The 26,174-nt window shown below is 46.2% G+C and overlaps 1 protein-coding gene across 1 annotated transcript in view; it reads right to left on the bottom strand.

The window, feature by feature from the left end:
• LOC142765279 (monocarboxylate transporter 13-like) overlaps positions 1 to 26,174 on the bottom strand; it is a 452,218-nt gene that overhangs the window by 232,304 nt on the left and 193,740 nt on the right. The window contains exon 5 of the mRNA XM_075866021.1: positions 6,919 to 7,082. Coding sequence (XP_075722136.1) covers positions 6,919 to 7,082 — 164 coding nt within the window. The remainder of the gene's footprint in view (positions 1 to 6,918; positions 7,083 to 26,174) is intronic.

Raw genomic sequence — 26,174 nt, 5'->3', positions numbered from 1 at the left:
CGCTGGGCTCGTACGCAATCCACCGACGACAGTCGCCCAGTTCATCAGTGAGGCAGCCACGATGAAACGTACGCTGCAGCCGCGGTAGTCACAATACGAACGCCAGATCCTGGCCGCCGCATGCTCTATCGGCTCTGACAGGGAGAGACAGGCCCTCGCAGACTTCATTCGAAGTATCGTTCGGGACCAATTGCGACAACTTCAGGCAGTGGGATCCCATCCACCTGTGTCAGCCCTCGCGGATGTAATCAGACAAGAAGTCCGGCAGGCCGTCACACCCCTGGCCCCAATCGCACCACCTATTCCCGAGGCCCCAGTCCTGACATAGGCAGCGGCATTGCGATCCCCTGCGCCACCGGCTACAGATTCTGCTATGCGGCCAAGGTACCAGGCTATGCAGCCATTCCACGACACTGCTTCGAGCCCGCCTCTCGGCTCAAGATTTTTGAGCACACCCACCAATCTGCCATCTACCTCAAGACAAAGTGGTAGCAAGGCAAGCACATGGTGCACCTTGGATAACCGTCCGCTCTGCTGTCACTGTGGCGAAGCGGGTCACGTATACCGGAACTGTCAATACCGGCCACTACGTCACCGCGGCTTCCACCCTGATGCTCGATGCCCGCGCTACAGTGAGCGCCCCCGCGAAATCAAAGCCTATCTCACGGGCCAGTGAACTCCTTCGACTATTCAGCGCCACCAGTCGAGATCACCATCGCCTCGCTGGTCTACGTCACCCAGTTTGCCTTCATTGTCTTCCGCTCCTTTCAGGAGCCGGTCACTAAGTCCCCGCAGGGGAAACTAGGAACGGTAACTTCTGGGGTGAAGTCACGGCCCGGCAAACTGTAAAAGATCCTCCTTCTATGCAACGACCGGACGAGGACGATTCTGGTTTCGCAGTGTTCTCCGACAGCAAAAAGATCGTTTCTGCCGAAATCGCCGTCTTCATCGACAATCATGCTGTCAACGCCCTCGTCGACACCGGTGCCGACTATTCCGTAATGAGCGCCACACTGACATATGAACTGAGGAAGGTTACCACACCATGGCAAGGACGCCAGTTGCGCAAGGGAGGGGGCCATCTGGTGATGCTTACTGTTATGTTCACGGCACACATTTGAATACGTACGTCGACATTTGCGGGCTCTTTCCTCGTTTTGCGCGAGTGCTCTCGGCCAGTCATTCTAGGAATGGGCTTCCTTCGTGAATACGGTGCCGTCATCGACCTCCGTGAAGTACTTGTGTCGTTCGAGGATCCTTCTTGCGCTGCAACTGACAGTACACAATTCCGGAAAACAGCGCTCCGTGTTACCGACGATTCTCTGACTCTCCCACCTCGAAACAGCCTCTTTGTCAAAGTATAATTAGGACAGGACGTGTCTGACGCGGTAATTGCAAAAGCCAATTTGTCTCTCCTTATTTCACGACAAATCTGTGTTGCCCGAAGAATCATTCAGCCTAGCAATATGTATGTTCACCTGCTGGTCACAAACTTCAGCGACGAATATCGCCACCTAACGAGACACTCTGTCATTGCATATTGTGAAGAACTTGCCGATGCCGATGGTCCGTGCGCGTTAGCTTCATTTTCATGAAATAGACACCCTGACGAGGCCTTCGTGAGCACTCTTGACGTGAACGAGAGACTACCTTTGGCTCAACGAGAAAGCCTTTGCGTATACTTGGCTCATTTCAAGACTGCTTTGTCACTACGTCAAAGGTTAAACAGACACCACTTGCTCAGCATCGTATCATCATAGAACCCACCGAGAGACCCATACGACAACATGCCTATAGGGTGTCGCAAAAAGAGCAAGACGCTATACGTGACCAAGTCCAGCAGATGTTTCAGGACAACGTCATCCAGCCATCGACCAGTCCCTGGGCTTCGCCAGTTGTGCTAGTAAAGTAGAAGGACGGTACGTTGCGTTTTTGCGTTCATGACCGTAAACTAAACAAGGTCGCCCGAAAGGACGTTTATCCTCCACCCCGGATAGATGACTCGTTGGACTGTATACGCAACTTTTGCGTATAACACTGCTGTTTAAGAAAGTACTGGTTTCACACCTCTTCGCTTAGTCCACGGTCGCGACGTCACAACGATGCTCGACGCCATGCTCCTGCCCGACAACTTAGGAATATACCACACGGATGCCACCAAATTCGCGCAGTGTGCAGAAGAGGCCCGTGAACTTGCTCGTTACGGTATTCAACTTCACCAAACCGCAGACGCGCGCCGCTACAATCTTCGTCACCATGAAGTTATTTTCAAGCCAGGTGATGAAGTCTGGGTGTGGACCCCTATCCGACAGCGTGGCCGTTCATAAAAGCTTCTTCGCCACTAATTCGGCCCTTACAAGTTCGTACGACGTCTCAGCGACGTCACTTATGAGGTTCTCCCAGAAAGCACTTCGAGACGTTCACGTTTCACCCCGTAAACTGATGTCATTCACGTTTCACGGCTCAAACCATACCATTGGCGCTGTGAATCGCAAGTGAGTGACTGACTTTGTTGGTAACTTTGCGTCTTTCTTTTTGTTTCCTCTTTTCTTTACATTCTTTCCTAATTTTCTTATTTCTCATTTAACTCTTTACTGCACCATCAACTACGTTATTCCGCCTTACACCATTCATTTTGCTTGCATGGTAATTTTCGTCTTCTTTTCATTTTTTGCCGTCATGTACGGCATCGAGACGATGCTTCTTGGGAGAGGGGGTGCCACCATGGATGAACGAGCTGCTGTGGCTCATACTCGTTTCGGGCTGAGAAGAAGTTGAGAACGTCTTCGTTGGTCTGGTTCAGGTGAACTCCTGGCGGCAGGTTCTGTTTTGCTCGTGACAATATATATAAAGACATGGGGAAAGAATCAGACATGGGGAAGGTTTCGAAGAATTGCTACTGTGCGTTGCAACCAACATAATCATACGAGTCGAGCAGGCAATGTAGGCCTAATTACAATACATTTCACATACCTTTGGGACCAGGCGACGTACTGGTGGGCTGAGTCCACAATGAGTGGTTCCCATTCTTCGCCACCCCGCCTGGCGCAGACTTCCTTCCTCCAAGGCTACGAAGAATTCGTCTTTCATTTGATCCGGCATCCCACAATCGCGATATGCGCAAGCAAAGCATTCGGCCGTGCCGGCGCGCACGCGATGACCCCGCACCTGCTGTCATTTCGGCGTAATTTTTACGTGTTTACACCTAAGCTTACACAGCGCGCACACATTACACATCACACTAGAGAAGATAACACCCAGCAGCGCTGCTGCACTACGCTGTTGCGCTGTAGCAACCGTCGCACAGCTGACATCACAGAACACCTCTGTCACAGCGAGCAAATGAATAAAAAAAAGTACGAAACAGCAGCGCGGTCGAGTTGTCCTTCAACTCCCGTTGCTATGGTATGACATTAGAGTGTCTTGTGCTGAAGCAGCCAATCCGCTGCAGGCACGGTTGCTAGCTCTTCACCTACTAGAATCTAAATATGCGTGGCCCAGCAGTAAAAGGTCCGCGCAACACATGTGGCTCGCAGGTCACGTGTTCGAGAACCCTAATTTAGAGGGAGTGTGTCATTCTTCAGCATCCATAAATTAACCCATTAACACCCGAAATAAGCTTCCGGGAGTGCTTGCGAGCAGCTGTTACCGAACATTTTATCTGCGCCAGCGTACAGAAAATCTTGCTCGCGGAAGTCCTTACTGTCAACCGCAAGTTAGCATTGGCGTATTTTCACATTTTTAGCTTCACCAGACAAGTGTCGCGCATTTTATAGCATTTGAAGTAATTATGAAAAGACGCAGTAAGATCTGTCGGATACGTCTAACACATCAAACAGTATTCGCACTTTCCAGCACCTGTAGGTGGCGTGGGAAGCGTTTCAATAAGGCTGGTCGAGAGGTGATGGAAGCTGCCCGAAAGCATGCGCGTTTCGAAAGTAGGGTGGCTTTCGGGCCTCTGGTATCTATCTCTAAGCGCCAAACACAGAGATGCATTGTCGAAGGAGAGGCAGCGTTTATAGCTGCTCACTTTTTGCAAACTCTGTACGATATGCGATAATTTAAAGCGAAAAGCGGGAGCGCTGGTGTAAACAATGTGCCACACGGGCATTTGTGGCGAGATGCATGGTTGCTCGTGCCGGCTTAGCTGCGGAACGATTGTTCAAAGTAGTGGAGTGACACGGACGCAGGGAAATGAGGGTGATTAAAGATACAGGAACGCTACACATGCGATTGCTCTTAGCTCGTAGCAATTTTTCGTCATCTAGCAGCGCGACTACGACGTGCCCGCACCAACCTACCATCACAGTCTTCCCGCTTCCGAAATATTCTGCGGGGTGGCGCCATAGCTGAAAATAGGACACTGTGGAACTACAATAGGTATGACGTTATGAGAAGGTTTGGGAAAGGTGTCATGGTCCCAGGTTTGACGTTCATCATTGCGGTCTTGTGCATGAAATCAGAAGTTCAAGGAAGATTGGAAATAAACAAAGTGGCATAGGTGTACTTGCTTTGGGAGCATACGGGAATATTTCAAATCAGGTGGCACAGGGTGACTTGGGATGGACAATGTTTCAGTGCAGGGCAGCTAGCCGCAAAATAGAATTTGGGAAGCGATTGAGAAAAATGGGAGGGGAGCGCGTAGCTAGGAAAGTTTTCAGTTACATGTACAAGAAGAATTTCGATACTAAATGGAACAAATGAACACGAAAATTGTCAAGCAAGTATTTAGACAGCCGCAGAATACCGAGCCAGAAGGAAACATCGCTTAAGATGAAGGTGAAGTAAACAGAGAAGAGCAGGTGGAAGATGGGAATGCTTACGAAATAATCACTGAATACCTACCGAGCTTTTAAGCAGAAAATTTTAAGGGAAAATATCTACGATTATTTTCGGCGTAGTTCTTTGCTCTTTGAGGCTAGCATGGGAGCATTCCGCACCAAGACGTACCGAGCAATGTACGAAGGCACGGACACTGTATGTAGCGCATGTGGACAGGAAGAGGAAACGCCCGAACATTTGAAATTGTTCTGTAAAGAGCTCCACCCTATTGTCGAGAATAATGGCGCCGAATTTTTCGAAGCATTGTGGTTTAGGGACAGTGAAGGCAAACTAGACTTTAAACTGGTACAAATAACCAAGAGGAGGCTAATTGATTGGTGCCTACAATCGAGGCACGAATAAAATTCCATCCTCAAACACACAGTGATAGTACTTAACTTTAAACTAGGTGGCGTGAGCCACCACCCGATCTAAAGGGCACAGCCGGATACATCCATCCATCCATCCATCCAAAGTGCGAACACCTACACCAAGCTAATCAGCTGCTTGCACCATACCTAGCCCTGCTTTTACTGTGATAATATCTCCTGGTGGCAAAATTAGGCTTCACAAGTCGTGATTTGAACTTTGCGCTCCATGATTCCAACAGAATGCATCTGCCCACCACTATTACGCAGCAAGATGAGCGCTCGCATCCTATCTGTGACGTGAAACGGTCGTAGTGCTGGCCTCTTCAATGGAAGTTCTATGCTTGCGGATAATTACGCCCATAACACGTTTACAAAATAATAGCAGAGTAATATAATTGAAGTCATAGCTGGCTATGTGTCATATACGCAGTGCCAACATGCAATTTTATTTTAGCAATTTAAAGAATAGCAGCAAAATATGCTAACCCTATTAAGTGTTTTATGTAAGTTCAACCTTTTCTTAAGGTATCTACGATCGTGTTTCACTGGATATAACAGTGGAAGCTTGTATTGCGAATTTTTTGAAATTCCATGTAGCGTACTAACAGAACAAAATGCTAGACGTCTTGTAGTTTTGGATTAACGGTGCATGCTAATGCACTACAGGCTATCTAAATAAGTCGAAGCCCTCAACTATGGCATTTTGCATAACCTGAGTCACTTCTGGAACACCACAAAACAACAGAATCAAACAGAGCAGACACGCCATTATACCGATGTACATGAAACCCAGACCTAACACGGACCTGACTCAGAACCAGGCTCAACCCGAGCCCGACGCTGATGGGTCCGAGCCTGGCCTGGCCCCAATCTAACAATGCCTTATGCGGCTCGACCCACGGGCCGGCTCGTGCCCGTGCAGTGCTTTAGTGCATGCTCGCGTCTCGTGCCAACTTTTGCTCCCCCCCCCCCCTCGCTCGCCTAGCAAGACCGACGCAGGCAACATCTGCTAGTAAAAACCGACTGCTCGAGCTGCACAACCGTTCACTGGCCACTTCACATGCAGGCAACGGATCGCGCGTTCAGAATTCAGTCAAGACTGTCTTTTGCTTGGCTGGACGCTTTGCTTGGCTTGAGTGAATGTGATGGAAGCAAGGGTACCTTCAGCAAGTGTTGGGGCACAACCCAACATCAGCGTCCCACCACTCGTTGAAGAAAACGTTTCTCCTTCATTCAATGTATAAGCATAATAAAGAGGAATAACAATTAGACATTCCCAAATCGTACCCAATTACGAAACATTCACGCAATACAACCCCCCCTCCCCACTGTGACGCATTTACTCGAATTCCTCCCATGGGAAGATGTGGTGCGCGTCTTTTGTTTGCTGTTTTCAGCATTCACTTGTATCACCTAGCTATCCCCATATGAACGCTACTTGTCACGTCATACCAATTAAATGCTAATGGTCTTTGTCGCCACACCACATGACATGACGTCGCTTTTGTGTCGCCCTAGTCCAAAATCAAAGTAGTTTGTCCCATGAATTAAAATTATAAAAGCTTTGGTTTTTGCGTTACCACTTGAGCAATGGTATCGCTGCATTCCACAACACCAGACAAACCGATGGAAAATAAATGCTCGAATAGCGTCGCAGGGCACCTTTAAGTGCAATGGTAAACATTGTTTTTAATGATTTCGCGTTGCTATAGCAGTAGTGGCTCACCTCGCAATTATGTTGCGATTGTCGACGAGTGTGACGATCTGCGAACGGCGCTCTGTACCCTCGAGCAGCGAGCTGTCGGCCGAGAAGAAAGCCGCCGTTGGTTGCCGTTGGTCGTCAGGCAATGATCCTTCGTAGAACAGGTCACGCCGTAGCCGAATACGAGACTGCGTTTAAATGTTTATTTTTACGTCATTGGTTTGCAGCTTCTTCTAAGCCAGAGGTCGACAAACTTTTAAAGCCTACGGCAAATTAGCCGAAATGGCGAAGAGGCAAATGAAGAAAAAAAATTGATAACAATGTAAATAACTTGAATTAAAATCACATTTTCTTTAGACATGTTTTTGATAACACTGAAAATTTCAAACAATTTACAACGGAAACCTGTCATGTCAGATAGCTTCCAAGGTGAAGAGTGCCAGTTGTGACGTCGTCTCAGGAACCGCATTTTACTGCCACCAACCTTTTCTCTATCTTACGGCTCGAAGCGGGAGGTAGGTGGACTGGCTTAATGTTTAATGGGCACCCCGCCGTGGTGGTCTAGTGGCTAAGGTACTCGGCTGCTGACCCGCAGGTCGCGGGATCGAATCCCAGCTGCCGTGGCTGCATTTTCGATGGAGGCGGAAATGTTGTAGGCCCGTGTGCTCTCATTTGGGCGCACGTTAAAGAACCCCAGGGGGTCGAAATTTTCGAAGACCTCCACTACGGCGTCTCTCATAATCATATGGTGGTTTTGGGACGTTACACTCCACATATTTATAATGTTTAATGGGTGTCTGCTGACCAGCATTCAGTAGGTTTACATACGGCAAGCACACTTGTGACATTTAGATAAAAGTATGTCTGACCTTTTGCGCTCTTATCGGCATGCTCCACGCTTTGATAAGCGTAAGTCAGGGCAGCACATTTAAATACGCACTTGTCTTAGCCATGGTTCTTATGAATAAAGGGTGCGTCTTAGTGAGCTTGGCTACAGCATATTGACGCGCACGTAACAGCTGCAGCAGCTTCCATGCTTCCTTCCGTATTCTTTATGTGTGAATTTACCGCATGCCAACTGATTTCTTCTGATGCGGTACCATGAACATTCATGGTTTTTACAGTCGCATACAATCCAATGATTCGATTGGTTAAAACTATAACTTCAAGCGTGGTCTAGGTGCTCGTGTACAGAAGTGGTCTCATACTCCTCAAGTATGAAAATATACACAAACAAGGTCCAGGACAATCCCAAAAGTGAGACCGCGAGACGCGGAAGCCCGAAGATTACGGCGCATCCATGAGGGGAATATTGATGAGTGCTGAAGCAGTGGGATCATTCCGTGTTGCCGGAAAGAACCCATGATATTGACAACTCACGCAATTACATGAGTGACAAGCGGTGTACGGATACATATACAATGCTCATTGGTCACAACTGGCATGTTGCGTTAAGTTGTAAATTCAGTTTTATCCTTCATTATTACTGCTTTCTGGTATCGTTATAGCACGAAGTTGGCAAAGATGAGGTCCGGGCACATTTTCTAGTATTGTTTGGTTCTTTGCAGTTATACTAAATGCATCGTAGAACCCATCTTCGTAGACAGCATTTCCCGTGGCCATTATCATCATCTTCATCGTCAAATGTGTCATCGTCTTGGCGTATAGTATGGGCCTTGCGTGTGCTGTGCTGGGGTGGCAGATACAGAATTTGTTGTCTGGAACACGCTTGTTAGGCATCGTCATGACGTCATCTTCATCGTCATGACGTATAGTGAGTATTCTGTATGTTCTATACGTGATGGCAGAAAGAGGATGAACGCATTGGTCTTCATCGTCCTCTGCACCATCGTCAGTTGCTGGTTACGCCGCGACAGAAGTCAGTCCTCGTTTATGGCCTGCTTCGCACCTGATAGATTGCACAAAATAGCTCAACTTTTCATCTAAAAGAGCCCATATCTCTTAAATCTCTTGAAAATCTTTAATCTTGAAGGCCTGGTTAAGTCGACCTAGAAGACAAAAAAAGTTGGATCTCGATATATTTGTCTCGGCGAAAACGCATACCGTTGACTGCCCTGTCAGAGTGATCATCTCGGAGAATGAATCCTGGCAAAAGTGCATTGCGGTCTTTCTACAAACAAATTTGAAGTTATCTCCTGACGACCCGTTTTGGTGAAAAAGTTGGAACAACTGCTAGATTTTTTCGCAGGCAAAGAAAACAAGAATCTTCTAGCATTTTCAATCTATGTAAAAGATCTTTATTACACCCTTCCTCAGGCCAAGTTGATGATGTGCGTATCGGAAGGTATCGACAGAGTAGAGGCCGTTCGATTCGAAAATACTGCAGGTGTGTCGAGTGAACAGTTTTTAGAGCTCCCTTACTTTTATCTTAACTCGACCTATGCCACGTAGAATGGGAACACTGTGAAACAAAAGAACGGGATATGTATAGGTTCCTGCATAGCCCCGTACTTGAGCGACCTGTTTTTAGCTAAACGTATTATTGTCCTTGACGAGCATGTGAAGCACACTGATGTGATTGCTGTTCTTAGATTTGTAGATGACTATCTGATCGTTGCCAATAATGATCATAATTTTGACGCGGTTGTGACAGACGCTCTAACCATGTTCTGACAGTGTTATCTCCCCTGGTGCTGACGCATGAAGTACCGAATGACAATTTCATAAGATTCCTTGACCTCGGGCTGTATTTTTTGCCAGCAGAAGTATCCTGGAGCTATGAACCGCGAGAAAATACACCGGTTTTTCTGTTCACGTCCGCTCAATCGAAATTGGTAAAGCGTGCGGTGATAAATTCCTCCTTTCAAAATTCACTGGCGAAGTGGTGCCACCACAAGCTTGATGCAAGCTTGTGGGCTCAAGCTAAACGTTTCTTGGATTCTGGTTATCCCATGCGCCTGTTAACCGCCGTCGGTGGAAATAAGAGCAGGAGAGGAAGGACAAACGTTACAAACCAGGCAGCCGTCACTAGGGCAGCCAAGGTTACTGTAGTGCCCTACATGCATGCCATTTCGCATAACTTCCGAAGGATAGCGAGAAAGGCTGGTGCGGATGTAGTTTTTTCTGCTCCCGAACGGTTGCAAGGAACCTGCAAAAAGGTTAACGCAGACTGCAGTGGGAAACGGGAGTGTTAAATCAAGCACCGGAAAAAATTTGTGATTTGTTGTCGTGGTGTTGTCTATTGCACTCCTTTGACTTGTGATTGCGTGTGCATTAGCCAATCTAGAAGGTGTGTGAACGAAAGACTTAGAGAACACAAATACAACGAAGAAAACGCTATATCTGGTCATTTGGCCCTTCACTGTCAGAGGTGTGGTTGTGTCCCTGTGTTTCAAAACACCCGCATTCTCTTTAGGGCCCGTGACAGAACTACACGTGAAATCATTGAAGCCTTTGAAATTGAAAAAAATGAAAGATAAATATGTGAGTGTGGCTTCAATAGCTTTGTCAGCTAAAGAAAAGAAGTATCTCGAATCTTCACTTTGACATCGGTGAGTTCAGATTGTCGCGATCGATGATGACGCGTGCATGAGGCGTGCTGTATCTTAACATGATATGTTCCTGGTTTTATCGGTCCACTGTTACTATATATATATAGCATGTGTGATCGCAAATAAAACAATAGTTGCAAGTTAGCGCTGTCTGTGTGTGCGTCTCTCTTCTTGTGTCCTTGTCGTAATGCGCTATACTCTTATCAATGGTGAACCCCAACCAACTGGCCCGGCAACGTGTCTTAGCAAATTTCATTTCGTGTACATCGGGCATTCCTTTGTGGTACAGCACTGACCCATGCCACATCATCCCGCTGGTCACGACGGTGGCCTGCAGAGCTCGGACGCTTGGCTTCTACATCCGACACAAGGTGCTACCCCCTGAAGTAATGGCACTGTTCGGATACTGTTGGCCTTCCTTCAACAATTATGTTCGTATTTGCAAAGTTATGCGATCCGAGTGGCAGAGGCAGACTCGCATGTACAGAGATCATCTCAGGCTGCTTCTGGGACCATGCTCAAGCTTCACTAACTGGCGCGAATACTCACAACTAGCTCACCAGACAACCGAATTTCTCTGGCGGCAAGTTCCGCCGGGGCTGAGGACGCAAGTATAGAAGAAGCCCTCTGCACCATCAAATCCTCTTCACGTTATCGGTGGCGTGAAGCTGCCCGACAAAGTGCAACATGTGCTCAAGTGTGAACCAAAGTTCGCCGTCGAGCGGCGCCAATCCAGCCCAGAACTGCTAGGGATGGTTCGGAATATCTCCAAACGAGTACCTGTAGGTGACGTTGACAGGTATGTATCTGAAAGTGTCAACGTACTCATGCGTGTCCGTCCTCCGGGCGGCAGATTCGCCATTCAGGCGACCATTAGGCACTTGGAAAACTTACTCGCACTGCTACTGGCCAATAAAGACGGTGGTTTTGCGGTTATGCATAAATCCTTGTATCGGGTGAAGGCGTCAGAGGCCATTGATTCCGTATTTAATACTCATATTAATATATCGTTAGAAAAAGTGCGAACTGCCGCGAAAAAGCTATGCAAGAGCTTTAATCTTCAAAGCCTAGTTAAGTCGATCGAGAACACAAAAAAGTAGTTCTTGATATATTTTTCACGGCGAAAACGCATAAGTTGCCTACACTTTCAGAATGATCATCTCGGAGAATGAATCCTGGCAAAAGTGCATTGCGGTCTTTCTATGAACAAATTTTAAGTTATCTCCTGACGACCTGTTTTGGTTAAAAAGTCGAAACAATTGCTAGATTTTTTCGCAGGCAAAGAAAACAAGAATATTCTAGCATTTCCAATCTATGTAAAAGATCTTTATTACACTCTGCTTCAGGCCGAGTTGATGATGTGTGTATAGGAAGGTTTCGACAGAGTAGAAGCAGTTCGATTTCAAAATACTGCCGGTGTGTCGAGTGAGCAGTTTCTGGAGCTCCTTTACTTTTATCGTTACTCGACCTGTGCCACGTGCAATGGGAATACTGCGAAACAAAAGAACGGGATATGTATAGGTTCTTGATAGCCGCGTACTTGAGCGACCTGTTTTTAGCAAAACGTAATAAGGTCCTTGACGGCGTGTGAAGCACACCGATGTGATTACTGTTTTTAGATTTGTAGATGACTATTTGATTGTTCCGAATATCGATCATAACAATTTTGACGCGGTTGTGACAGACACTCTAACCATGTTGTCGACAGTGTTATTACCCCATGGTGCTGACGCATGAAGTACCAAATGACAATTTCATAAAATTTCTTGACCTCGGGCTGTATTTTTGGCCAGCAGGACTATGCTGGAGCTATTAACCACGACTAAGTAAACTGGTCCTTTCGTTCACGTCCGCTTACTCAAAATTGGTAAAGCGTGCGGTGGTAAATTCCTCTTTTCAAAATTCATGGGTGCAGTCATGCCACCACAAGCTTGATGCAAGCTTGTGGGCTCAAGCTAAACGTTTATTGGATTCTGGTTATCCCAAGCGCCTGTTAACCACCGTTGCGGAAAATATGAGCAGAAGAGCAAGGGCAAACGGTACAGACCAGGCAGCCATCACTAGGGCAGCTAATGTTGCTGTAGTGCCCTACATGCATGCCATTTCGCGTAACTTGCGAAGGATAGCAAGAAAAGCTGGTGCAGATGTATTTTTTTCTGCTTCGGAACGGTTTCAAGGAATGCGCAAAAAAGGTTCACGCAGACTGTAGCGGGAAACGGAAGTGTAAGATGAAGCACCGGGAAAAATTTTTGAATTGTTGTGGTGTTGTCTATGGCACTCCTTTGACTTGTGATTGCGCGTACATTAGCCAATCTGGAAGGTGTGTGAACGAAAGTCTTAGGAAACACAAATACAACGTAAAAAAAGCTATATCTGGTCATTTGGCCCTTCACTGTCAGAGGTGTGGCTGTGTCCCTGTGTTTCAAAACACCTGCATTCTCTGTAGGGCCCGTGGCAGAACTACACGTGAAATCATTGAAGCCTTTGAAATTGAAAAAAAATGAAAGATAAATGTGTGAGTGTGGCTTCAGCAGCTTTGTCAGCTAAGGAAAAGAAGTATCTGGAAGCTTCACTTTGACGTCGGCGAGTTTAGATTATCGCGATCGAAGATGACGCATGCATGAGGCGGGCTGTATCTTAACATGATATGTTCGAGGTTTTATCAGTCCACTGTTACTATATATATATATATATATATATATATATATATATATATATATATATATATATATATATATATATAGCATGTGTGATCGCAAATAAAAGAATAGTTAAAGTTAGCGCTGTGCGTGTGTACATCTCTCTTTTTGTGTCCTTGTAGGGGTGCGCTATACCCTTATAAATGATGAACCCCAACCAACTAGCCCGGCAACGTGTCTTACCGTATCTCTAAAATGAATTGTTGAAGATATACAGGGCTTATGGGCGCAAGCACTATTTCATGGCTGAAGAGCACCGGTACGTGAGACAAATAATAACAACTTTTGGCACAAGGCCCCCATTAGTGGCTTCAGAGCACGGTGTCTTGTGTGATGTTAGCGATGGGAAGTGAAGTTTATGACAACCTGTGCTACGGCTGTATATAGACCTAAAATCACGTGCTATATGCAAGCGGAAATGGCGTGTATGCAGTATAAAAAAACCATGGCGGTGATATGTTATGTAATGTATGGGTGTAAAATAAGTAGCAAATAACATGGTATCTGCAGTTAAAAGATCGGAAAATAGCACGAATGCCTCCTCAAGGTATCTGAGGCCAGAGGCTGAAAATCAGATGCTTCTGAGAGTAGCTACCACACCAACTACCTCTGTTAAAAGGTTACTCTGCAAGTTTCCTCAATATATAAGGTGTACGCTATGAATAATTATTAAAAATATAAATAATGACCCATATTTAAACTGCTTCGTTGCCTAACAACATCCGAGTATGCGGTGAAAATTGTTCTGGGTAAGCAAATAAAAGCATGCCACCGCAACTAACACCGTTATGACTATTCCCCTCTTTGTGTGGGATTTCACACTTCGAAGCCGGCTGGTTCACTTATTGCCACGTGGGATCCAACTCCGGTGCGGGATCTACTGTTGCCTAGTCGCGGACTCTTTGCGGTGACGCTGGTGGCTAAAAACTTCGATGCAGTGACCTTCGCTTCACCGTGAGACAGAAGAAAAATAGTTGTTGCTGGGTGACAACACAAAGTATTGAAATTCATGAAGACTACTTCTCTCGTGTTGAAATGGCTCGTAGGAATCTTTACTCGTTTGCTCACGAATAGAAACGCCCCTTTAAAATGAAGGTCGGTAAGCTTTAATGAAAAATAAAGAGTTCATGCCATGCTGCCTTTTTCATTTTGCTCTCGTGTTTCGGTATGATGATTTCTTAGGGGCTGAGAGAACTGGCATTGCTAAAACAAAGACCTCCAAAGCCAAGAGTTGTTACGCGACTTTTCTGTCAGGGCGCATGCGCCGCGGCATCGTAAAAAAGACGGATTGTAGGAGACATAGCTATTGCCCCATGATCCTCCTAATATACTATCTAATATAGCTGTTACCTTCCCTTCTCATCATACGGTATTTCTAATGAACGCGGGCTAACGAAAATGCCAGAAAAAGATGCTTTAGACGGACTCCTACTTTACATTATTACCGTTTTTGTGCAAGAACCACTAAAATCTGGTGGAGTTGGCAACTTCACTAATCTGTCCCGTTTTGTTCCTTCCTTGTGTAATATACCCTGTGCAGTGTTCTAAAAGATATAGCGATTTTTACTGAATCATTGCTAAACGAAGGTGTAGAAAACGACGAAATCCGGCATGATCAGCAGTCCTTCAAGATTTACCGACGAAACGGAGTGCGGAGAAGGAGCAGATACCTTCTATTACCAGTCAAATTCCACTTGCACTCCTATATCATATATAAATAGCAGCTATAAAGTTATCTGCATTATTCTGCCGCTTGCCTCAGGTGTTCATTCACTCATCACCTGTTACTGACCTGCCTATTGGGACTATGCTTTTATTTTTGACCTGGAGTGGGTGTTAGCTGACTTTAACTCCCATATTCCACGAGCGAAATTTGTTCTCTACAGGGACATCTATCTTCCCCATTTAAGCTGGGCCAACCTGACGGCGCCATCTGGACTATCATAAGACTTTATGAATATAATTCCTATTCAATGTTACCCAGAGTCATTATCCTCTAGGCTACTCTTCGAGTCGTGACAACAGTATACTGCATCTCGTGTTCACTTCACACCAAGACCTTAATAAGTCGCCTACGTGCGTAGAGTAGGTCTGAGTGACAACCGCACTATATTGCTCAATCTCTCGATTCCTACGGGTGGTCGACGGTGGCAGTGAAGGTAGAGTCGAGGAATCACTGCAGGTGACCTTGAGTTGCTGCACGAAGGAATTCTTGGAGTGCACGGAGCTCCTGTTCTCCCCGTCTAGTCCAAACTCCTTTTGTATCGCCCTACTAGAAGGGGGCGCATCTTCAAAGGACAGGTTCGACATTTTCATTCGCATGGCCGTGGGGCAGGTCATTCCAAGAGTACAAGTGATCCGCGTTCTTGGTATGCTCACCGAGTCGAACGGTTGCAATGGACAGACGATCGCTCGTATAGTCACAAAAATGAATAACATCGCCAGGCTCAACACTAGGGTCTCCAACAGCCGTGGAGGGCTCAGGGAAGACAACTTTCTCAGGTGTTACCATGCCTTCTTAATGAGCCATATCAAGTATGTGGCCACTCCGTATCGCTGGCAAGGGTACTTGAAGGCAATGCTCGAACCGCTGATACGTAAGAGCACCAAAAAGATGCTCGGCATACACATGGGAGCCAGCACAGATAAGCTTATGCCACTAGGCGTCCACAATACCCTCGGCGGGGGTGTCGAAGAACAGCATATCGCCCAGGTCGTCAGGCTCGCTTCCTCGCCTGCGGAGTGGAGCGTCTTGGGGGCCCTCGGCTGTGATCCCACTGCCACCAGGGAGAGGTGCTGCACGCTGGACGCGCAGACGCCAGAGGCCATTGTGGTCTTGCCGATCCCGCACTACGAACACCCACAGCACAATTCTGGCAGACGAAAGGCCAGGGTGGTCGCGCTTCTTAATCTCTCGCTGGCGATTCTCAGTTGGTCGCGTTCATTGACGCCACCAGGTTAATCCGACCAGTTCGTGGCGACCATGATATATTACAGGGGCAACCTGTATTTCGGTCATCTAATCCGTCTACCTTCCATACACAGGCCACGCTGCTGTATCTACGGGCCGATTACATATCGCCCTCCTGGTGAACCGGGAATCCGTCAACTTCAACACGTGGCCCCGCCGCGGTGGTCTAGTGGCTAAGGTACTCGGCTGCTGACCCGCAGGTCGCGGGTTTGAATCCCGGCTGCGGCGGCTGCATTTCCGATGGAGGCGGAAATGTTGTTGGCCCGTGTGCTCAGATTTGGGTGCACGTTAAAGAACCCCAGGTGGTCGAAATTTCCGGAGCCCTCCACTACGGCGTCTCTCATAATCAAATGGTGGTTTTGGGACGTTAAACCCCACATATCAATCAACTTCAACACGTGTTTTGCAAGCAACTGGACTCTATCAACAACTGCTATCTGCTGTCTCCGCCACTGGTGTCGCTGCTGTGCCTGTATTCCAAAAGGTTACATCCAAAAGGTAACAGCCGATTCGTTTCAAAAGAGCGTCCAGGGGATCTCCCCGGTGAGTAAAAGTGTGGCGGAGAAAGCAACAGAGGAAGAGCTAGTACTTGATAATTTCAACTGGAAAAAGGCCGAAGGAAAAATTCCAAAGCGCACTGCCGCGGGTTTAGATGGGATTCCCGTTAGCCTCATTAACGAACTAGGACATAACACTAAAGAAGCATTGTTAAAAGCAGTAGAAAAAAGCTTAAAGGACGGACAAATACCGGACAGTTGGCGACAAAGTAGAATGAACTTAATCTATAAAGGCAAGGGAGAAAAGGACAAGATTCGCTCGTATAGACCACTAACAATTCCATCGGTACTATACAGGATGGCGATGCAAGCAGTAAAAATGAAAATAGAAACATGGGCCGACCATAACGATATTTTGGGAGAACTTCAGAACGGATTTCGAGTCGACAGGCGGTTAGACGATAACCTGTTTGTTCTCACTCAGTGTATAGAAATATCCAAAATAGAGAATAGGCCCTTGTACGTGGCTTTTTTAGACATCACGGGGGCATACGACAACGTTAATCAGGAAATTTTGTGGGATATATTGAAAGGAATGGGCATGGGCGACGACTGTATACAGCTTCTGAGGGAGATATACCGAGAAAATACAGTTTGCATAGAGTGGGAAGGAATGCGTAGCAAAGAGAACGTTGAGGTTAGCAGGGGTCTGAGACAGGGATGTCCTTTGTCCCCGCTGTTATTCATGCTGTACATGGTGAGTATGGAAAAAGCGCTAGAAGGTAGCAACATTGGTTTTAATCTGTCACACAAACAGGGCGGCATGATGATTGAGCAGAAGCTTCCAGGTTTATTTTATGCGGACGATATCGTCTTATTTGCGGACAGTCGAGATGATATACAGCAGCTGGCGAATATATGCGGAAGGGAAGGTGAAGCTCTTGGACTAGGATTCAGTGTAACGAAGTGTGGATTGATGGTATTCAATGATCCCTGTGATCAGACGGTGTCCATACAAGGCCAAGAAATACCGAGGGTAAGTGAATACAAGTACCTTGGAGTATGGGTAAATGAGAGTGATAGATACATGGAGGTACAGGAAAAAGCCTCGGCAGCAAAAGGAAAGAGGAATGCGGCAATAATGAAGCACAGAGCGTTGTGGGGATACAATAGGTATGAGGTGCTTCGAGGTCTGTGGAAGGGTGTAATGGTTCCAGGGCTTACTTTTGGGAACTCAGTGGTGTGCATGAGGGCAGAGGTGCAAGCGGGAATGGATGTAAATCAAAGGTCTGTGGGACGCCTCGCGTTGGGTGCTCACGGGAAGACGACCAACGAGGCTGTAAAGGGCGATATGGGGTGGGCAGGTTTTGAGGCGAGGGAAGCGCAGAGCAAAATAAGGTTCGAAGAAAGGCTAAGAAATATGAAGGAGAGTAGATGGGCAGAGAAGGTGTTCCGTTATTTGTATAGGAAGAGCGTGGACACACAGTGGAGAAAAAGAACTAGAAGACTCACTAGTAAGTATACGGCTGGTATTGTAAGCCGTATGTCAACAAAGAGCGTTAAGGGAAAAGTCAGGGAGGCGGAGAGGATTTACTGGATGGCAGCTATGGAGAAAAAACCGGCTTTGAGTAACTACCGAAAGGGCAAAAATGAAATAAGGAGGGAGGCATTTTACGATAATTCAAGGGGAAGCGCTTTACTGTTTGAAGCGAGATCGGGTTGCCTTAGAACGCGTAGTTATAAAGCAAGATTCAGTAAAGAAGAAGAACAATGCACATGCTGCGGGAAAGATAAGGAAACGGCGGAGCATGTTCTGATTGAATGTGGAGATATCCACCCAGGTGTACGTTTGGGCACGAGCCTACAGGAAGCCTTGGGTTTTAGGGACAACAATGGAAAGCTGAACACACCCGCGATTGAAATAAGTAAGAGACGGTTAGAGTATTGGTGGCAGAAAATTAGAGAGAAAGGACAAAAATAAATATTGGAAAAATAAAATATGGACAGTGTGCCGTAAATGGCAGAGAACTTAAGCTGAAAATTTACCTTTTTTTCTATTAAGATAGAATTTATCGAAGTAGAGGCATTAGGCCAACATAAAAAGAAAAAAAAGGTTTTTTTTTTTTCCGAGCCTGGTGGCATACTTGTCACCACCCCGCTATAAAGGGGACGCTCATAGCATCCATCCATCCATCCATCAGGATACTTAAGCTGCCCCGTGGCCATCCAGCAGCATCATTTGAGCGAGCGATCAGAGCCAGCGGACTGCTGTATTTCGGTCATCTAATCCGTCTACCTTCCCTACACAGGTGATTCAAGTGCCTCATTCTTACGTTTTATTCTATTTTGTTTCCCCCCCTGACTGCAGTGCTCTGATCGCTCGTTTTGATATGGCTTCTACCGTTGCATCGCTTTCCAAAGAGTTTGAAGACTTTAAGGTGTCAATTGAAATAAAATTAGCTACCGTTCATAACACGTTGGAATCTGTAAAATCTGCAGTGACTAGGTGTCATCCTGAAAGTGTGAACAAACTGCAATCTGAGATCGATGACATCAAAAAAGCCATGGATTTCATGAGCAGTAACTTTGAGGCTGCAAAGTCGGAAAACAGCGGCCTCAAATCTGACAATAAGCACCTAAATGAAAATAATCAGATGCTGCTGCAAAAAATTTGACATTTGGAACAGTACTCTCGCCTCAATAATTTGGAAATAAGAGGTGTTCTAACAACGCAAGGCGAAAACTGCAGAAACATTGTCGAGCTTCTCGTCAAAAAGGTCGGTTGTCCTATCAAACCTGAGGACATCAATACTGTACGCAGAGTACCAACGCACGACATAAATAACAAAAACATCATTGTGCGCTTCTGCTCGCGCGACATGCGCAGAGAGTTTCTGAAGAAGGCTCGAAAGTTCCACCCAAAAACAGACTTGGTCGGTTTTTCGGCAGCGAAGGAAAAGCCAATATACGTTAATGAGCACCTGACGTCTGATAATAAGCGGCTGTTTTCTAAAGCACTTGCACACAAGAAACAAATGAAGTGGGCTTTTCTGTGGACTGACAATTGTGTTAATAAGGCAAAACAAACTCTCGATAGTGTAGTGCACAGAATTGTCAGTGATGTCGTTCTACATGTGTTCAACTCATAGGTGTGAAATAACGTAAGCTTGAAAAAAAAGAAAACATAATGGCTTATTTTCTTCCGGGTGACTTTAATAACATTTCTTTGCAGAACTGGGGTTTTTCTTCGATTCATTTCAAAGCTCGTAGCCTCCCTAAAAGTCATGACAGTATTACCGCTCTACTAGCTTCCCTTAATCATCAGTTCTCGGCTATCTGTTGCTTCGAAACTTGGTTATCGCCTGGTCATGGGGACTTGTATGGCTTTCCCGGGTATGTAAGCGAATATGCTCACCGAACTGATGATCGTCATGGTGGCTCCGTCATTTTTATATCAAACAACATTCTGTATAAAAGGCGCAATGATTTAAACCTAAATGTGGCGAAATGTGAATCTCTTTGGTTGGAAATCGATCTGCCGGGTCTTTGTAAGAATCAACGAAAAACTATTCTTGCTACTGTCTACCGATTCCCTTCCAGTGACCTTTCTGCTATTTGTAATGCGCTTCATCACTTGCTTGATAAACTTACTGCTGAGCGCAAGAATATAATAATTATGGGCGATATGAACTTTGATTTACTAGACTCCTCTAGCCATTCTGCTCTCGAGTATAAGACTTGTTTTCATAGTTTTGGGTTTAAATCGCTAATATCTGTACCAACACGCTGTTCTGATAACGGCTCACGGTCATCAATCGATCACATCCTCACAAACATCGATGACGTCAGTCACGCTGGTGTCATTGAGAGTGACATCACAGATCACTTTCCTGTATTCCTATATTTTGAACAGGTCATCACTCATAGCAACATAATACGTCAAAAGTATCGCTTTGATTCAGACAAGTACTGCATGCTCATTGCCGATGAAGATTGGTCCAGTGTATATGCCGCGAATGATCCTGAAGAGGCCTTGACCAGGTTCTACGACGCTATTAATTCAGCAGTTGAGCGTTCAACTACATTGCAATCATCTAACAGACGCTACTTCACCCCACGGTGCCCTTGGTTATCACAATCACTGATACGATCTCTTCGCAAAAAAGAGAACCTACATAAAAAGACGAAAAGTCAGCCTTTTATTTCGCGCTTGAAATCACGCTATAAAACTTACTCCAGCACATTAGCCACACTTTTGAGAAAGGCTAAACAAAGTTATTATGAGCGGGAACTACAGAATTGTGGACATAACTTAGGAAAAAAGTGGCAGCTTTTAAAAGAATTTTTAAATTCCACTCAGTCGCGCAAAAAAGTGACCTCTATTCGTGTCGACAACGTCACCCTCACTGCGGCCAGTGACGTAGCCAACGCCTTTAATGTACACTTTTCCACTAGCCTTGCAGTCCCCTTCTCCTCAGACTATGTACCTCCGTTTTCTCACAGCCCTCAGTCGATGTTTCTTTTTCCTACATGTTCTTCTGAAATTTCCTCAATTATTTCTGGATTAAAAGCTACCGGAGCTGGGTTAGACAACATCCATTCAAAGCACATTAAACTTGTAAGATCTATTGTAGCGCCTATATTAAGCCACGTTTTTAACCGCTGTTTGAAGAACGGTGTTTTCCCGGATAAACTAAAAGTTGCGAAGGTAGTGCCAGTATTTAAAAAAGGTGATACCCTCAGCATGTGCAATTACAGGCCCATATCTGTCCTTCCCTTCCTGAATAAAATTTTGGAAAAACTAAATGAAATAAGAATATCTAAATATTTAGGGAAATTTAACATACTTTCTCCTTGTCAGTTTGGTTTTAGGGCTGGTCTTTCCACTGATACTGCAATGGCTTGTTTCACTGACAAAATCAGATCATTCATTGATAACGGTAACATCGCAGGATCTGTCTTCGTCGACTTTACTAAAGCATTTGACACTATTGATCAGTTCATCCTATTTTGCAAACTCCAGTACTATGGCATAACTGGTCCCGCATTAACGCTATTACAGAGCTTTCTTCTTAACAGGTTGCAGGTGGTCTCGGTCGATAATTTTACATCCAGTCCCAACCCCATTACAAGAGGTGTTCCGCAAGGTTCAATTTTGGGTCTGTTATTATTTTTATTATTCATAAAGGATTTACCACGTTGCCTTAACTATTCTTCTTGTTTACTTTACGCTGATGACACGACTCTCTTTTCTCATCACTTGGATTTAGCGACTCTCGTCTCAAGACTTCAAGCTGACCTTAATGGTCTTGTTGACTGGTGCAACTCTAATAGATTGTTGATTAAACCTTGCATAACCTGTTCTATGCTTTTTTATTCACCAAACAAAAACTATCATTTATTCCTTACCTTTATGTGAACTCAGTAGTTATTCCTTTAAGTGATCATACGTCATTTTTAGGAGTTATAATGGACACACACCTGAAATTTCAGCAACATATCAATTCTGTTTGTAAAAAAATTTCGTACGGTATCAGGGCATTGGTCAAGTCACGAATGTGTTTTAACATCAAAACTCTGAAGGCATTGTATTATGCATTCATACACAGTCATCTCAGTTATTGCATTACATCATGGGGTAATTCATATTCGGTGCACTTTTGACCGTTAAAGGTATTGCAAAAACAAGCAATTCGACTCATAACTTTAGCTTCACGTCAAGCGCCATCACATGAGATTTTTCGCCAGCTTGACGTATTACCGATCTCCCAAATGTACGTTTACAATGTGTGTGTTTTGTTTTTCAAAATTTTCCACCGTACCCTCACTATCGACATCTTTCCTATTACCTTGTTGGATAATTCCGATAATACTGAATTCGCGGTCGCCCATAACCTGTTATTACCTAACGTTCACACTAATCATGGAAAAATGAGCATTGTTTTTTCATCAATTTCACTATGGCATTCTTTATCACATGATGTGAAAGACTTAATGCACATTCACGTTTTTAAGAGGAAATTGAAAAAGTCTCTATTAAACGTATAACTGCTAGATTTTGTAAAGTTTTGATATCTTGCTTTGTTTGTAGAAGAAAAGTTCGAAGTGTTCCGTGACTTGCTCTTTCGTTATGCATAGTTTAGCTTTTTCATTGTAAAAACATAGGAGCTCCCGCCTGCGGTTTACTACCTTGGGACCTCCTCCTGCATACTTACTCACAATGTACACTTCCTATGCTAATAAAGAAACATTGATTGATTGATTGATTGATTGATTGATTGATTGATTGAACCTCCTTAATGCCGCTTCGGGGCGGAGCACGTCTACGGTGTCAACGGAGCAGGTGGTGGTGGCCCTCACCGTGAAGAAAGAAAGCAGATCATACTTCTACACTGATTCCTGAGCGGCGGTTTGCGCCTCCACCTCAGATTTGACGAAGGCAGCCTCCTTACTTTGCGGCTGAAGCGTCGGCCCCTACGTCATCACTTTAGCCCCTGCTATATGGGGACTACAGTATATCCTTCGTCGCTATTTACGTCAACGAGCTGGCCCACCGTGCCTACAAAACAGTGCTCACATTTGCAGACGCGGTTCTCCACAAGGACTCACTCCTCACATTCAACAAAGTGACGAAGCACAATAAGCTCAGCAGGAGAGTCCTTCCCCCCTTTCTCAGCTAAGCTTTCCAGGCCTCAGTTCGCACCATTCACATGTTGCAGACTGAGTGCTGCCCCTGCTTAGCAAGGATCATCAGGTCCGTAGATTCCTACGGGGCCGATTGTTCAGATTGTGGAGATTCATTCCGCACTTTAGAACAGATGTTCCGGCACCGTTCCTTGTTACGCCACGACGACCGTCTAACCGCAGAAGGAGCGTGGGAGGATGCGCACAAGAGCTCCGACCTCCCCCTTCAGCTACGGGCTGTCCAGAGGGCCCACGACGCGGCGGTCAGGCACCACCTGCCCATTCCGACGTGAGAACTGCCCGCAGCGGCCCCTCCCCTATAAGAGGACTTTCCTATTCGCCGCTCAGGACTTTATTAAAGTTCATTGTCTGTTTATCAATTTCTATGCCTAGGCATAAACCATAGTAGGAGCTCATACCCGACTACCACGAAGCCAATGTTCACGCAACGAATCACGATTTCGAAAGCCTGCAGAGTGTTTTTTAGATGCGAAGCATGTTGTGGTCGCGCTCACTCAGTTGTGCGAAGCGACCACCCTAACAGCGCATGCATATCCATCCCCCCTTTTCTCTCCTATGCTTCCCCTCACTCGCCTCGCAAAGCCCATGCAGTCAGCGTAGCCAACGCTCGCTCCAACCTCTGTTTTCTCTAGGCATACTTCCCAGTGGCATATACACTCTCACTGTGCAAGCACGCGCCCTTCCCTCTCCATCTTCTCCTACCCTCCCCCACTCTCCATCTTCTACACTCCCCCACTCTCTTGCCACGCAACGTCCACACAGGCAGCGTCTGCTGAGTTTTTTATTGAAAAAACCGACTGCTCGCGCTGCACAGTCGTTAACTGGTGTCACACAGGTCCCGTTAATTAGGGAGGCGATCGCCGGGCTAATTCCAAGGGCCAAAGTATCGGCCCCCCGAACCGCACCACGAAAGCGTGGACAATTTAGAAGTGGTCCTTTTTGGCGCGCCAGCGGACGCCGGCTGTGGCCCAAAGAACAAGTCAGAGCCGAGAGTTGATAAACAAACTATACTATATTCTCAATAATGGCAGATCGAAACCAATACACAAGAATGCACACACCACAATAGTTGCATACAATATGTCACCAATCAAACAACGTACTACACAGTACAAACAGCCACACTCGAAACAACGGACACAGACAACAATACGCACTACAATGCAGTCGCATGCATTGAACAACCAAGACACTTAAAGACTAAAGAGATAGAAAACCTATTCAGTCCAAAGTTCTTGGAACAAAAATCGGGATGATACTCTTCCGAGAGTATCATGCTACTCCGGATGATACTCTTCCGAGTTCGCTGAACGAAGAAAATGAATTACCAACTGGCCCACATTTTGATCCTTTTACTCTTCCGAGAATCACTCACTCAAAGTCCAGCATTTTTGTCGTTCCGCAGCCCCCGAAGTTCCTCTTCCAGGAAACCTCGCCGAAGTTTCTCTTCCAGGAAACCTCACGTCTTCAATAGGCCACTCTCCAAGCTTCAGACTTCTTCGCCGGAAACACGTCGGTTTCACACACGCAGCTGTTGCCACGCGTCTTCGCTCGATAGCGGTAAACACACGCTCTTGCCTGTAGCTCGAGCCTTCACCCATCAGGTGGAAATCCTCTTCTTCTCCTGCTTTGTCCCTACGGACAAAACCTTCGCCGACTACACGGCGGAATCCCTACGCGCTCTGGCGCTAACTTCCGTCTTCTCCTGCTCTTTCGTCTCGGCTGCTCGATTAAATACCTTCCACGCGAGATTCCAGAAGGTTCTCGTCATTTCGTCGGCGCGATACGCAGCGAAGGCTGGGGAGAGGGCGAGACGGTTGGGATGCCCTCCGCGGCGGATGACTCAACTCGGTATGACCACGCCCCTTTCCTTCTAGAAAAATCGAGTGCTTGCTCGGCCGCCCTTGTGGGGTGAGGGGGTTCGTCGGCGAAGCCACGCTTCCGCGGGGTGAGGGAGCGTCCCCGGGGAGCTTGTTTTCTTTTTCTTTTTCTTTTATCGTTGACCTCGCGGCGTCACTCCGGCGTTTCGTCGCTAGGAGTTGGCGGCGCGCTCTTTTTGAGCGCTCGTTCTGTGACACTGCCCCCCACTTTAAGAATATTATCTCATAATATTCAAACCCACACAAACGAGCGCGAACAGTCACCACACACTCTGAAAGACTGTAACACAAACCGTCGCTCATGACACTTCACATTCACAATAGATCACTCAATACAACTGTACATTGTAATTCAATTCCATGACACATGAAATATAGCCACAGGTACATGACTACAACACTTCATCACACATTCCAAACAATACAAATGTATAAAGTTCTCTCATTACAACAATTACTATACTCACATCATTACTATACATCACATCACCGTAACAAACATTTTGACTCACTCAACATACAGTTGCGACACAGGACAACAAGAACATTAACACAACATATGGCACTCAGCCCTGCCAACCACAATTCGATTCCACCTCAGCACCCATCCTGTGTATTTCGAGCGGCGCTTGCGCCCTTTCTTGCGGAGCTCTCACGATCTCTTCTTACTGTTTTTGCTCGTTTTGTTCCGGCGAGCCCCTCCCAACGACGGTATCTGAGGCGGCGTCTCATCCATCGTTGTCACTTCCGACACTGCTAACGGGTCATGACGCTCAACCGATCCTGCCCGGTTATTCACCCGCTTGTTCACGTCCCGACATGTGGCCTGGCTGGCCGACTCCGTCACCTTTACACTGTCGCTCGGTTGAGGTCGTGCCGACGTAAGTCCAGCTGCCCGGTCCGTGAACTCACCCAACACGATCATCTTCTCATTCACTGTCTCTTGCACTGCGGCTTCACCTTGGGCTCTAGAGAGATCCGTCACGGGTTGCTCCTCCACTGTATCTCGCAGTCGT

Source organism: Rhipicephalus microplus, chromosome 1 (genome assembly GCF_043290135.1).
Source record: "Rhipicephalus microplus isolate Deutch F79 chromosome 1, USDA_Rmic, whole genome shotgun sequence".
Taxonomy (NCBI): domain Eukaryota; kingdom Metazoa; phylum Arthropoda; class Arachnida; order Ixodida; family Ixodidae; genus Rhipicephalus; species Rhipicephalus microplus.
This window is presented reverse-complemented; position numbering and strand designations above follow the sequence as displayed.